General features: G+C 38.2%; 1 protein-coding gene across 1 annotated transcript; it reads right to left on the bottom strand.

Moving 5' to 3' along the window:
• Window positions 1-5,286: 5,286 nt before the first annotated feature.
• Window positions 5,287-14,981, bottom strand: scn2b (sodium channel, voltage-gated, type II, beta). Its single transcript, XM_026299310.1, has 4 exons — window positions 14,710-14,981; window positions 7,881-8,041; window positions 7,561-7,777; window positions 5,287-6,498 (listed from the first exon to the last, which is right to left on the bottom strand). Exons 1-4 carry the CDS (start codon window positions 14,786-14,788, stop codon window positions 6,302-6,304), a joined length of 654 nt encoding a protein of 217 aa, XP_026155095.1. The 5' UTR covers window positions 14,789-14,981; the 3' UTR covers window positions 5,287-6,301.
• Between the last annotated feature and the right edge of the window lie 350 nt (window positions 14,982-15,331).

Genomic DNA, 15,331 nt, shown 5'->3' with positions numbered 1-15,331 from the left:
GTAATAGTAAAGGATCACCAAACCCTACAAGCTGAACGTGTAGCTGACCTTAATTATGGGATTCATGAATTCCCCAGCAATCAATCACCATCTTACCAGTGTCATCACCAATATCAGATCCTCACAGGGTCATGTCTGAAGCCCATGTCTGCACAAGCAACACAGCTTTCCATTTCACTCAGTGGTGTAAGTGAAGTTAACATAAAACACAGGAGCATTTTGCATCCATCTCGTTTGATGGTCTACCAGCTTGTACTTGTCATGATAAACCTGTAGTGTGTTAACTACTGAGAAAGTGAAACTTTTCAATGTGTTTCCTTCCTCATCAAAGCTATAAAATGTTTTCTATCAATATGTATTTTGTAAATTAATATATTTGACCACTATGTTGTAGAACCCACCATGTTTCCTAATTGACTTTTCTCAATTTAGACATTTCTGTGATGACTTCGCATAATATACAAGGCATATTTGTGATTTCCTTGATGGCTTGGCACCAGGGATTATCTGAGATATTCTGGCATCTGTCTGTGCTCACTGGAGTTTTGGCACACTGCATTGTAGCTTATTCTGTTCTGTCACAATTATACAATCATTGTACTGTTTTCTCAGTGAGTAGAGTAATCTATTTTCTTATAATTTAATGATCTCTTTGTTTTAATAAAACAAGCAAATACATATGTTGAAGGAAATATTTCAAAATCATAAACAGAAAATAATGTAAATAGCAATGACAATTTTACATTTCTGATTTGTGTTATCACTTTCTTCTCATTTCCTGTTTTTTTTTTTTTTTTTTAATTTTTCCCTTGTTAACTATCCATTCTGACATGATGGATGCTTATCTTCACATGCATGTGAATCCCCCCCCCCCAACACACACACACATACATCAAAACATGTCAGTCATCAGTCTCTTGGCATTTGATGTCAGCTTCAGGTTTTAAGTGTGTGTGTCGGTGTTGTGGAGTGGGAGGGCAATGATAGATACACAGAATGCCTTAATGCAGCAAACTACATGTGTATAAATAGAGCAGTGCACACCAACACATAGGTACATGTGAGCACATGCACCTGCTTCTGGACAGGGTGACCTTGGATGCCGTGTATAGAAAACAGGCAGAGCAAAAGGGGACATCACACTGAAGAGAAGACAGGAGAATATTAGGGATCAGGAGGGTTGAGAGAAAAGAGAAGTTCAAGGAGAAGAACAAGACAGGAACAGAAGGATAAGAGAGAAGAGGAGACAGGAGGGAAGGAGATAAGGTGTGTGTGTGTAGGGGGAGGACAAAAGGAGCTAAGTGAGGAGTGATGACAGGAGGTAAAAGAGGGAGGTGAGATGAGAGGAGGAGGGAGGGAGGGAGTGGATGATCTGTTTCTGGGACGGCCAAGGCAGTGAAATGCTGCAGTGAAACCACATAGCTGAGCTGGTCCGAACGCATAAATACACTGAGCTTTAGCACCCTTGCTTTTCTCTCATACCTCCATCTTCTCCCACCCACCACTTTCACCTCCAGCTCTGATTCACCTTCCTCTCACCCCACACTTCAACCTGCTCTGTTCCCCCTCCTCCCTCTTTCCCTCTCTCTCCTTCTTTGCACCAGTGAACAAGCAGATTTCAGAAATCATCCTGAGTGGAGGAGGACGTGGAGAGGGCCTCTCTCTACCTCTCCTTTTCATCCATAGCTCCTCTTTTTCTTCATCTGAGCAGGTCAATCTGTCCTCACTCCGTTCTGCAATACTCATTCACCTTTTTACCTTTTACTTTTTTTTTTGTTTTTTAGATGTTGTTGCATCCTTGTAACTCCTTGTTCTTGTTCTTTCCTCCGTTGTCTTTGTGTCTTTCCTCTCTTTTTCCTGTGTGTTTTGTCCCCATGGTTTGTGCTTGTGCTGTCTTTATCTGTCCATTCATCCATCTGTCGGTGGGGAACAGGCACCATCAAAAGGTGAGTCCTGTCTAAAGTTAAAAGCTGGTCTGTGTAGTGATACAGAGCCACACATACTAATGCTTTGGAAGTTGTAAAGAGAAGACGTATCTGCTGATAATGTAACGAAACCTGTGCAGAACATGCTGCTGTCCTCTTGTTGGAGATTTTGTGTTGGAGGCTTGCAGCCTCACCTTGTGGGTTGTGACGATCCCAAGATGTGGAGTTGGGTTTTAGGAAGCTGGTTATGTTTGATGTTGACAAGACTTTGGCTTTTAAAATAATAAAAAAGGATTGCAAGGTCCGTGTGCTGTATGTGCATGGGATTGCACTGCATTTAAATACATTTAATTGGTCTTGTATTTGTTTGTCTTCTTCATATCATAAAACTACTGCTTTTTAAGTGGATTCATATACTCGCATGAAAGTTTCTCATATATTTACAGTCTAGTACAAAATTCTGTATTTAAGTGCAAGAAGTCCAAAGCAATGTGTAATGAAATGCAAATGCTCTTATTCATTTAAATGAGACCACTATTCTGATGCTATAGGGATGAAAGTCTTGGAACCCAGGGTCATCAAAAAAAAAAAAAAAAAAAAAAAAAGCTGAACCAGGTTCAACCCTTATTGCAGCACAATGCTTTGTCATCCAGAACAGTCTACACTGGCTTATAAAATCCCTGCAAACATGCACATCTGTTAGACTGCATTCACAAAGTCACCTCGGACGGATTCTTAGTGATGCAGTTCCAGGTTTCCCCCCGATGCGATACAGAATGCAGCTTGGCCTGACTGGCAGCTTTGAGTCTTGTTACTGCTCACATACTTACAGTATCTGAGCTGTTACAGTGTAAAGTACATACACATGCCCTGAAACTGTCAAAACTCTGATATTCTTTGATTGCACTGTTATTGTCATACTAAAGACAGACTGAGTATGCATATCTCTCTATGTTTTTGATGGTTTTTCTTTGGGTTTATCCGTTTACTCCCAGAGAAAAAAAATTGTTAGCTGTCTGGCCCCTCTAATTAGCTGGTAGTTGAAATGGTTGTCTGTCTGTGTGTGATAGACTGGTGGTATGAAGCGGTGTTCCATGTTTCTTGACCAATCTGAGCTGTGACTGTTCCAGCCCCAGGCAACCTTGAACAGTTATAGACCATAGATGGATGGATTGAAAAAAGAAAGCACAAGAACTGTGATTTTTTCCTAAATCATCTTTATTTAAAATACATAATATCATGACAACTGCTTGTTCAGAAGCAGCACAGTGAGAGCATTACTTTCGTGTTTAAAGTGATACATGAGTAACTGTTTAGGGCAAATTTATAGCCAGAGGTGGGAAACAGTGATGCACACATATCAGTGTAATACATCATACAATCTTACATTTTTGTTTTTGTTTTGTTAACATACACAATATACAGTAATGTATATGACTTCATATTGCCAAAAAGACCTTCCTGGTTAAGAACTGCACTAAATTTGCCCCAAATGTTAACCTGTCATCAGCTTATGGGTCAACCACGCAAACCCACACAAATGTAAACATGCGTGATTACACAAACAGCAGTGTGCCAGGAAATGTGACAGACTTAGAATTTTCCCAAACAAACAATTGATTTCACAAGCATTTGCACTTCTATGCATTTTGTCAACTACTTGAAGATGATGGTAAATAATCACTTCTTGTTTTTTTACACTCTGAAGTGAAGAACAGTATGGTTTATTCTATTTTTAATGATCATCACAGAGCAACAAATATGTATGATATGATGTTATGATATTATTTAAACCATGCACTTTTATATTGCAGGAAAACCACACAATACATCACCCATTATGTCAAAGGAATTAAAAAAAAAAAAAAAAGAAGAAAATGAAATACCCGAATTGTGCAATAGGCCTAAACACAGACCTGTACACATTTTTTAATAATGTCAAAAACCAGGAGTGTCCCAGCTGCTAGTTTTGGAAGCACTAACCACGCTCTAATAGCTGGATCACACAGGTAACCAGCTATAGACATTACAGGTATCGTAGACACGTAGAATTTGTGACACAGCTGACCTCTTATCACTACAGAGTTGATAGGACATTCAGATATTAACAAAGCTCACATGCTGTAACATGTAAAAGGGACATAAAATAGTTATCAAGCATCTATAGATGAGGATATTTTTTTATATCCAGCGTGCTCCAACCAAATAACTGCATTAATGATACAGTTCCTATTCAACTATAAAATACCCATGCCATGTTTCTGTTACAGTAGCCAAACATTCCAATGTACCATCTTATTAAAGTCAGATTCATATGTTTTCCTGATTTCCATTCTATTCACATGCTCTCCATTATGATTATATTAGAATTGGTGTAAGTGTGTTAATGTGCAAAACAATATTTACAGGTTAAAACACTACTTTTGAGGTAAAGTCATTACTTTGGAGACAGAGCTTTGGACACAGAAGATAAAACTTTTAAAAATGTTAGAACTTCTTATACGTTAGCCTGCTAATCACACAATAAAATGTGATTGTTTTGAAGTGCAATATGCTCAGTTTTTGTTTTTTTAATTTCTCTATAAAGTGGTCCATCCTAGACTCTAGTTAGATTTAAAATAAGAATATGGAAGTTTTTTTATGATATAACATTTAAGGTTTAGTTGTTCACTGATAAACAATGATATAGAGTAGAAACATAAAGATCTACCAATGCGGTTTGTTTTAGTACAGAATAGGTTTTAGATGTAGAAGTCTCATAGATTGCTCTGAAAGCACTACATATTAACCAATGTAGATGTTCTTATGACATTTAAAAACATGAGCATACCACTTCCCTTTCAGATTAAAAAGTACTTTTGCATGCTAACAAAAAGTGGGTGAACAAATATAGACAGACAGAAGACAGAGGGAGGACCATCACCTCCACCTGCCTTTTTTTGCAGAAGACATTATGACATGTAACAGTAAACAATATATCATTCCGCTGATATAGGGAATATTTAATAGTTTATTCCATTATGAGTAATATAGCAATATATGTAGCTTTTCTTCTGACAGAGCTAAAGTTGTGGGTCATCAATTTTCCTCGATAAAATGGACTAAACTGCTTAACAAATGTATTAGACCACCACCCAATATATAAAGCTTTGTGCCACAGATGCCCTAAACTAACGGTGTTTGTGATTACCAAAATTGTTCTTTTTTTCCTGTAATGGGTAATCCACTAGTATGTACAAGCTCTTTAGTCAAAGTAGTATTTCTAATACTATATTAGAATTATTGTAAAAAAAGACTTATTCAGTAGAGCATGATTAGAGTAGATGTAGACCATAGGGCAGCTGTTTTTTTGCTAGGAAAACTTCAGCAGTTTTAAGGAATGTTTGAGAATGCTCTCCAGTTTAGATACAAGTAGACGTCATTTGACAAAAACTTGCCATGGAAGGCCATTACACTTGCACTATTTCTGCAACTATCTTAAGACATGGTGCCCATACACACGTGTCTTTAAGGCAATGGATTCACATTATGTTAAAACATTTCACCCAAAACAAAATCCCAAAGTTGAACTGTATCTGTTTTGGGGCAAATGGCACAATTTCCCATCAGGCAACATATACACACAAAAAACCCTGGATTGAATTTAAATACACATTCTATGAAACAGTGAAAGAAAACATTTGATAATTGATGCTGTGATGTTGTTACTGTCATATTAAAAATGTTAGATCATACTGCCAAGCCCTAACCTCACTTATCATGACACTTTTAATGCTACTAATGTTGACTTGTAACTCTGAATAAAATAATGTGTATTTAGTGATATACAACTCCTCATTCATTGGTATATGCTGATACCTAGTGGTATGAGCCAATTCTTAATGACATATACCACTGCTGACCGCACAAAGTAATACTCATGAATTTGGCCATAATATAAAGTAAAGTAACAATGCCTTGTAGACACCTGTGACTGTTGCACTCACATAGTTTTGGAAAACAAAGCCAAATGTGTAAAATGCTGCAGATTTGACCATAACAGTAATTTTTAGTTTCATGTAAGAAGGCGTATCAGTCAGTGGGATATCAGTGAAACGTCTGTGAGCCAGATATCCATAACATTAAAACTGCCATAAAACATTTTCGTAAGATGCATCTGTTTATAAGTGGCACACAATGATGGCAGTGGTATATGACTTTAAAAATTAGTATACGCTAGTGGTATCTTACTAGAACTGAAATGATGTGATACCTAGCACAGTATAAGCAGCTGCATACTAGGCGTACTATTAAGAACTACCATAAACAAGAGTGGTAGAGCATTTGCTCCTTTTGTGTCTTGGTGCTGGTAGTTTCTGTTATTTTATAATAATTTCTTACTTGGTTTCCTCCTCTGCCACACCTTCAGCCTCCAGTTTTCCCTCCTCCTCCATCTTCTCTTCTGAAATCAGGTCCTGCTTTCGGTGTCGACGAAGACATTTCACTACTACCATGGAAAGAATCAGGAGAGCCAGTGCTCCACCCACCGATGCCCCGATCACGACTGCAATTGTTGAATCTCTTGGGGGTGGAACTGAGGAGAGGAGAGGGTTAAAAAGTTTGTACACAAAAGTTGGAGACAAATGCATTGCTGGCTAAAAGCTCTACTAGTCTGCTTAAACAGAGTGGAAATTAAGAAAGTCCTACTGAGTTAACCTTTGTCATATGTGTCTGTCTGTGTGTGTGAGAGAGAGAGAGAGAGAGAGAAAGACTGAAAGATGCTGAGGGTCTAAGTTCAACCTTTTGTTGGTCATTAATAAGTAATGACTGGCTAAAAGCTCTACTAGGCTGCTTAAACAGATTGGAAATTAAGAAAGTGCTACTGAGTTAACCTTTGTCATATGTGTGTGTGTGTGTGTGTGTGTGTGTGTGTGTGTGTGTGTGTGTGTGTGTGTGTGTGTGTGTGAGAGAGAGAAAGAGACTGAAAGATGCTGAAGGGTCTAAGTTCAACCTTTTGTTGGTCATTAATAAGTAAAAGGCTGACTCATCATCAGTAGATCCTCACTCTTAAGGAAACACTGTCACACATAGACACAGCATATGAAGGTTGTATGTCATTTTTCTACTGCAAAACACTAACAGTTGATGCTAACTTTCTCTTCATTTTTGACAGTACACAGTATTGTATGTTCTATTTAATTCCAAAAACATGAAACTTGAGCAATATTTTGTTGCGACTATGGAAAATATTCATGAAGCACAACAGCTATTGCCTGAAAAATGGCTGCTCAGTTTGAGGCAAATAGTATACATGCTTGGTTTAGACTAATTGGATACCGGATATTAATGTTAAAGCCAATAGTTTGTCCAATAGTTTGTTCAAATGTTTCATCCCATTAATATAATTTGTGGCACAGCAAATACTATGCTATTTTCACTGTTTTCAATTCACTGTTTCACTACTAATCAGTGAAACAGTGAATTGCATCCCAGTTCTTACAGCAAAATTCATCACACATCGAGAATAGAAACACAATACTACATTTTTCACAGTAGCACTTTCTCAAAAACCACAACCTGATTTTGGGTTGTGCACGAAACCCTATTACGATTATATATTTGTATCTTCAGAAGGCAGGTACGGTTAGTAGCTTACGTTCAGTGACAACATTGAGCTGTATGGCACCATGCCCCTGGATGCGGTCTGGGGGGTTTCTCACATAGCAGTTGTAAATCCCCATGTCCTCCAGCTGAACATCTGATAGGGTGATTGACAGGTCATTCTTTTCCAGGTTCCCAGCAAACGTGACCCTATCTCCAAACCTGTCAGAACGCTTAGAAACCATTCCTCTTTTCTTGTAGTATGTCATAAACTATGGAGAGAACGAGAGAGACGGTTCATTACTGGCTTGTAGATGTAATATAACAGCCCCAGTAATCATTGTTGTTGAGCCATGTAAAGACTAGCTGTTTTACCATCTCTTGTGTATCATTGAGTGTTTCTTGGTAGGTCCAATTCATGGAAAACTTGGTAACATCCATCTTATAGCAGGAGATGAATGTGCAGGGGATTTTGACAGTTGTTCCATTCAGTGCATTAATGTTGTTGGACACAGTCACATCCATGCTTGAACAGCCTATAAGTAGAAACAACAGTGGTAAAAATGCTAGTACCAGTGGCATTAAAATGTTTGAGCTATAAGGGCTGACAGAAATTTGACTTGGAATATGGATGTTGAACAAATATGAATAGCAAATGCAGTTGATTCCATTGATTTGTTGTGCACTGCTGCACCTACCTACTTCATTTAGTCTCTACAACTTTGTGCAATTTTTTTGTACATAATCCCACACCTGTATGAATGGCACAATCCATACAGCCTAAGATAAAAGTACAAATTTTCATTAGTTTCAACTTGCCAAAATATAGTGAGGATGTTTGTGTGCTGTTGTTAAGACTCAGTGATTCTGGTGGGCAAATCACATGAAATGACTGCAGATCAAGCAATATGTTCTCTATACTTTACATTCCACTGAAGACTGCTCCGAAAGGACAGCACGATGTTTCATAGCATGTTTGTTTAACCCAATTTAAACTTTAGCACAATATACTCCAGCAATCTACACAATTTTGTTGACATTTTAAGCAACATGCCAGTTATCTGTTGCCACTGGCAACAGTGATATCCATGGGGAACACAGGGCAGTCAGTTTTAAAGTTTAGGAAGCAGCTATGGGTACATTGTAGTCATACAGCATGTATAACAATATTAAACAGTGAAGTAGAAATCTAACATTTTCACAGTTTGTGTTTTTAAGCTATAACTATAAAACTATAACAAAATCTGACATGATAGAAAATAAAATGAATTTAATCAATGTCATATATGCATTACAAGAATCACATTTTTAAAGGCGTGCTTTGCTAAATTGGGATACATAATTTGAGGATAGCATACATACATACGTATCTGACACATACATACATATTGTGTACATAATTAGAGTATATATATTCTTTGATCTGGAACACTGGAAGAGAAGAAAAGCCTGATTTTGCTGTGATATCATGATCACGATAGGTTTTGCCAACAGAATTTTACTCATGGAGGAGTCGCTAGAAACTGTTAGACAGAGGCATAGACTGGTCCACTGAGCCAATTTTGGAAGTATCTTGAGTGTAACATTCTAAAAATAAGTCAGAACATGTAACTGTACATAATATGACTTGAATTGAAATTATTGTTTAGTTTCCTCCTCCCCTATAACATTTATGTCTCAGCATGGGATTATACTCCCTCAGACAGAGTATGTGCCTGACTGTGTGTGTGTGTGTGTGTGTGTGTGTGTGTATGTGTGTGCGTGCATGTGTGTCTGTGTGCAGGCGTGAGATGGGATGCTGAGGATGCTGCACCATTCTCTCCACTGCAGTTGGGTGTTTCTGGCTCCCTTCCCACTGCTGCTGCACCACTCCACAGGCCTGCCTCTCTGCACCACACACACACATACACATACACACACACATACACACATATCCTCCTACAAGGTGTGTATTGTCAGCAGTGAGCCAAGCATTCTAATTGTGCCATCTCCGCATACTGACCTATCTGTACACACAGACAGTATTGCAGACACCACTATCCCTGACACCCTCCCACACACACGTTTGCATTGTACAGACAGCCAGTATGTGCCTTTACTACTACAAGTCATGCACAGATAAACAGTGTGAAAAATACTTTGATAGAGGCTTCTGTTGACTCAGCAGTCCTGTGGATGGTGAGAAAAGAGGCAGATGCAGACAGAGAGAGACAGGGACTTGCTAACAGATGAAATACTGCAGTGAAGCTGACTCCTCCCTCTCACTGCCCCTCCCACTTTCCTCTCATCTTTACTTCACCTCTCTTGCCTCCTCTCACACCTCTTCTCTCTGACTCCATTACTACCATCAAAATTACCACTTTTCCTCTTATTTGACATTTTTCGTTCATATTCATGCATTTTTCTCTCTTATGCCATTGTTCCCTTCTCCCGCAAGGTCATTGCATAAAAAACGTAGGTGGGTCTCTTACATCATCTTTCCTGTGCCTTTGTTGCTCTTATCCAACTCTGTGACCACCTTTCATCACGATCCTTTTCACCGTAGAGGTTAATACTGGTAAAAATATCAGTTTTGATTTAGTAGAGGGGGATTGGTGTAAAGCCTGTCTCCCTTCTGCATTAGGGGGTAAAAGAAAGAACAGGGATGGGGTTCAGTAGCACTTTATCAAATCTAAATTCAGTTCCTGTTCTGCTTATTGAACCTGAATCCTAGTAACCTGTTAGTTAAAAAGAATATAATGCTTGTTTTACTTAATGGCTGCAATAACAAATGTAAAGAGTTTTGTGTAACAAAAAGATTTAAGAGTTTAGAATCTAGCTTTTGTCTTGTCCCATAAATAACCATTAATCATTTTAATTGTGATTTTTAGTACCAGTTACTTGTCAAGTTCACAAAAATGCAAGTTGCTATTTATTTGTTGGATAGCAGATTAATATTTAAACAAAGGGCTTGACATTTCCCTCTGAAATATCACATTTTTTTCTGTGCCAATAGCTGCAGTGTCAGCGTGAGGTTAGGTAAACACAGAATGTGAGTGAAGGATTCATTTGGGGATTTGTTGGATTGTGGAGTTTTAACAAGAGCAGGGCAGAAATGAGATCCAAACAATGATCTAATTAATATTATATAAAGAGGGGATAAAAGCATGAGAATAACAGAGTCTGAACCACCACAACAAATATAAGCAGGAACAAATGCTTTTCATTGCTACAGACAGAACAGCTCAAGCCATAATTTTTTGATAATCTTAGAAAGTTTTACTAAATATGACAGTAAGTAGAATTTTCACAGCACATTATACTACAACTAAACTCCCTCACTTCCAGACCCCAATCCAATTATGCATCTGTGCTTTCATATGATCAAAACTTCTTAGAGAAGGAATCCGCTAAAGACTGACATGACAGAACGGATCCTGTTCTAAAAGTGATTAAAAGCTGCTTTAAGGGCCCAGAGGGATGGGGCTAAGCATTTAGAAGATGCTGATCATTTACCGGGTCTAGGACTAAAAATCCCTTCAAGTTCACCACTTGGTTGATTTAGTGTTGAAGATGGTTCTGGGTTTAAAGTACAATAGGCACTGGTTTGATAGAATTTCTGCTGGGCTTGAGTGGTTTGACTCGTCAAGGTTATCACATAAGCACTCCCATTCTCAAACAACAGAGGGAGTTCTCTATACACAGTGCAACACTGAATGGTGTCCTTCCATATCCTCCTCACCTCAGATTATTGCCTGGGTTGCATCTTGCTGCTGTTTTTGGGAGCTTTGAAGAGACACCGGATGCTTTTTTTGACTCTGGCCTCTGACCCCAAACTCCTTTAGAGCCTGACAGTTAGCACGAAGTCTCTACAACACTCTTTAATTGGTTGCACTTGTAAATTCCATACACATCTCCAGGGCAGTCTTAGATTAATGGTGATGACACCACAAAGAGACAGGCCACAACATTGACTGTAGTCTCAGACTGCTTGTTAGCTCTGGTGCCCTCTGCTGTGGAGAAAGTCACACTACATTCTGCACACTGCAGCACTCAGGTCTCAGATGATCTACTTTAAAAGGCTAAAACATTAGATTGCTGCTGTTTTTAGGTGCATGTTTCATTGTAGGGTACTTGAATTCTTTGCATTTATTGTTGTGTTGTTTTGTTTTATGACTGGAAACTTTTACTGCTGTCTTGGCCAGGACTCCCATGAAAATTGGCAACCTCAATGAGACTTTCCTGGCTAAATAAAGGTTAAATAAGAAAAAAGCTGGTGAAGCTGACAGAAAGTATAACTCACCACAAAATTATGACAGGAATTTCTGAATGTGTTTCAGGAATCCTGTTAGATGGAAAGCTTTTCTGACTGGGATAGGGTTCTTTCTCAGAACTTTGCCAAGTGATAAAACACTATTATGTGAGCTTGCAACATGTCTGGGTGACATATTATGTAAAAATAACCACATGCAGGAAACAAGAACACATTAACACATTGACAAGGACATATTATCCAGTACATTGACTTGTAATGTAGTATGCTTAAATGCACAAACCCTCTCCTTTTCAAATCTCATTTGAGATTGAGTACTATGAATAGTGATGATATAGTGATATAGTCATGAACCAGATATGTTTGACTTTTATTTTAACAGTGTTACAGGCATTTGAAAATGGGAGGGGGGGTAAAAATGACCCCTTGGCACTTCTACATTTAAACCTTTTTTAAAAAGCACTTAAAGGGTTTGGGTGGAATGTGCACAGTAGTTGTGTATGTGTACACTCAGAAGAAAACACAAATGTATGCAAGTACACAGATGGACATATAGGTGCATGAAGGCCTATAGTTCTGGATGGTCATTGTGCTAAACATTGTGAGTGCAATAAACCCTTTTTTTTACCTTAAACATTCTGGACAGGAACCTGAAGTGAAACAGTGGGTCCATTTTCAGCTGTCCTACACTTTTGAATTTCCTAATTGGCTTCCTGAAATAATTTATTCACTAATAATTCACTCAGGTTCTCTACTGCATTAGAAATATTATATTTTATATATGATTATAAAGTGGGATGCACTTTAATACAGGAATACTGGTGAACATAATAGAAGGAAAGGTAATTTAAAGGTGCAGTGTGTAAAATGTGAAAGTTTTAGCTGCGTCTACTGATGAATAACTAATGCCATGTTTTTTTCTTGTGGAAAAAAAGCATTGTTGTTATATTAATGTTAGTTTGATGCTTACTAATTCCATGTAAAGTCTGTACTTTGGCCTGTTTGAAGTCCATGTCAGTACATTTACAGTACATGCATTCTCTTGTGTATGGCTGACCTCTAGTGTCTCTCTTTGGTAACTAACTTTGGTAACTGAGGTTGCAGACACTATAAGGCTGACTGCTACTTTGGAATTCAGTTCCTGAAAAGGAGCACCAAATTGTTCATGCTTATTTGCTTATTAAGGAATCAGTGTAGCATTTCTTGGTCAGCGAGTACCGGACTTCCTCTCTGTCATTCCTCTCTGTAACTTTACTCATCTTGACATTTTTCACTAATCAGCTCAGGTTGTGTTGATTTGATCTGTGTGGTATCTCCTAATGGTTGACCTATGTTAGCTTCAATATACTTTTGGACAATGTAACAGCTTAATTATAGACAGCATTGTAATGACTTTTCCCCTTTAGTATTGGCTACATCTTGTTTTTTATTTATTTCAAACATTCAAATAAAAAAAAAACAACAGTAATGACATAATTATGACCCTTTGGAACAAACAATAAGCACAGCACTAATGGATATTCTTATGTATTAAATGTTTGAAATGGAGTAGGAAGAAGTATACACCTATCTAGTCCACTTATCTAGGTTCCCTTTACCCACAATATCCATCTTCACATATCCATACTCATTATCAGTTCATTAATACATTCCATATACTTTAACTTTTGCACACCACACAAAATGTATTATACAATAATTATATAATGTCAACAATATTATTATTGTTGAAAAGACAAAAGACAGAAAATGTAGCTTGTTAGCATCTCCATGCAACAAGCTCCCCAGCAACAGTAAACTTTTGGGAATCTATTTTCGTTTGACACAGGTGAAAAAGCAACCAGCGCTGATGCCATTTAAAAATACACTGGTACAGTTTCTCCTGTGTAATTTTCAAACCACTGAACAGCAACACTTGATGAGGCAAAAAGACAAAATAACAAACTAGAGACCACAATTCACCTATGTTTTCATGCTCCTTTGACTCCTATTAACTCCTAGGGCCCAGTGAAAAAGAATGACACCCGAAAAGCCACACCCCCAGGGCGTGTGACAGTTTCTAAATCTTTAAGTTTAATTTTCTCTTAATTTTATTTAAAGCTCTTTTATACACCAGCTATTTCTTCATCACTTTGACCTGAAGTGGTCATGTCAATCTCTGAAAAAGGTATGATTGTATATTGAGTTCCTTTATTAGCGAAATAGGAAGATTTCACGTTTTGTGTTTTACTGCTGTTTAATTTTTCAAATAGGGGTTAGTTACTTATCACATTGGATCATTCTCAATTAGCACATCAGTGGTGTAGCTTTGGTCAGATAGGGGTCACAGAGTGGAAGTGTCTTTTAGATATCAACCTGTTCACAATTCTCTTTCATACATGTGTGTCTCCACATAAATTCATAGACATAGATATTATAGATGACTGCATGTGTCTGCTACTGAACACAAGGCCTGTAATATCAATAGCACATTGTTAGCACCTTATTACTGCCTAGTATAAGAGTCAGAGATCTGTGTGCAGGCTAAGCCAACATTTATTTTTATTTAGTGCATCATAATCATATTTAAAGGCTGTGAAACACCAGGGCACCTATTTAGCTGTTAACTGAGGGGGGGGGGGGGGGGGTTTAAGGGATAAGTCCCATTAGAACTAACAGATCAGAAATCTGTATAGCCAGAACTGGGCAACCTTGTTAATGTAATGGGTAGCCTTGTCAAGCATGGATCATGCTGGAATAACAAATTCATCGGCATGATCTAACATTACACCAATTACCGCGCCCCCTGTCTCTGTCACACACACACACACACACACACACACATACCTACAAAGAAATGAGGTAAAAGGCCTTAAGACGGAGCCCGGTGCGGAGGCTGTCATCCTATGGAACTGTTGATTCGCGTATCAATGCATTAGAGCATCGATCTGTGTGGCTGATTTTGTCTCTTACCAGAAAGCGAGAGCAGCAGCAGCAGCAGCGCGCTCACCATCTGACCGCCTGAGCTCCTCTTCTGCGCTGGGGAAGACATTTTCTCCCTTTCTCCTTTCCACGAGCGACGATTTTTAGATCTAGAAAAAGTGGACGGACAGAAAAAGGAGCAGCCAGTCTGCTCTTGGCGTGAATCTTGAATGGAATGAAAAACTGTAGTGTTTTTTGTTTGTTTGTTTAGAGGCAGGACATGGCTGGTAGTGTCTGTAGTCTTGTTACGGTTGATCTCGTGGTTGTCGGTTTGTTGGGGGTTGGATGAGGGCGGGCGAGAGAGGAAATATTAAAAAAACAGAGGCTGTCTCCTTCACAGTGCTTATTGAAAACATGATTTGCAGTAAAAGATAAATGTAGAGCAGCAAATGGGGGAAAGAGGGCAGGTAGGTTGGTTATGAGCTGAAAATATGAATGAATAACAAATAGGCTAAACTGTAGTTTACGTCCATATAGTAAATAAACTGTGTTTCTAAATTACTTCAAACCTTTGCCACTTGTGTATTAGTCAACATATACACTGATGGAGCTAAACTTGGCTGATCACAGACACATTTCATTTAAACTGAACATCTATAAAAAAAAAAAGTAA

This window comes from Mastacembelus armatus, chromosome 13 (genome assembly GCF_900324485.2).
Source record: "Mastacembelus armatus chromosome 13, fMasArm1.2, whole genome shotgun sequence".
Taxonomy (NCBI): domain Eukaryota; kingdom Metazoa; phylum Chordata; class Actinopteri; order Synbranchiformes; family Mastacembelidae; genus Mastacembelus; species Mastacembelus armatus.
Note: the sequence above shows the minus strand (reverse complement) of the source record. Positions and strands in the feature narration are given on the sequence as shown.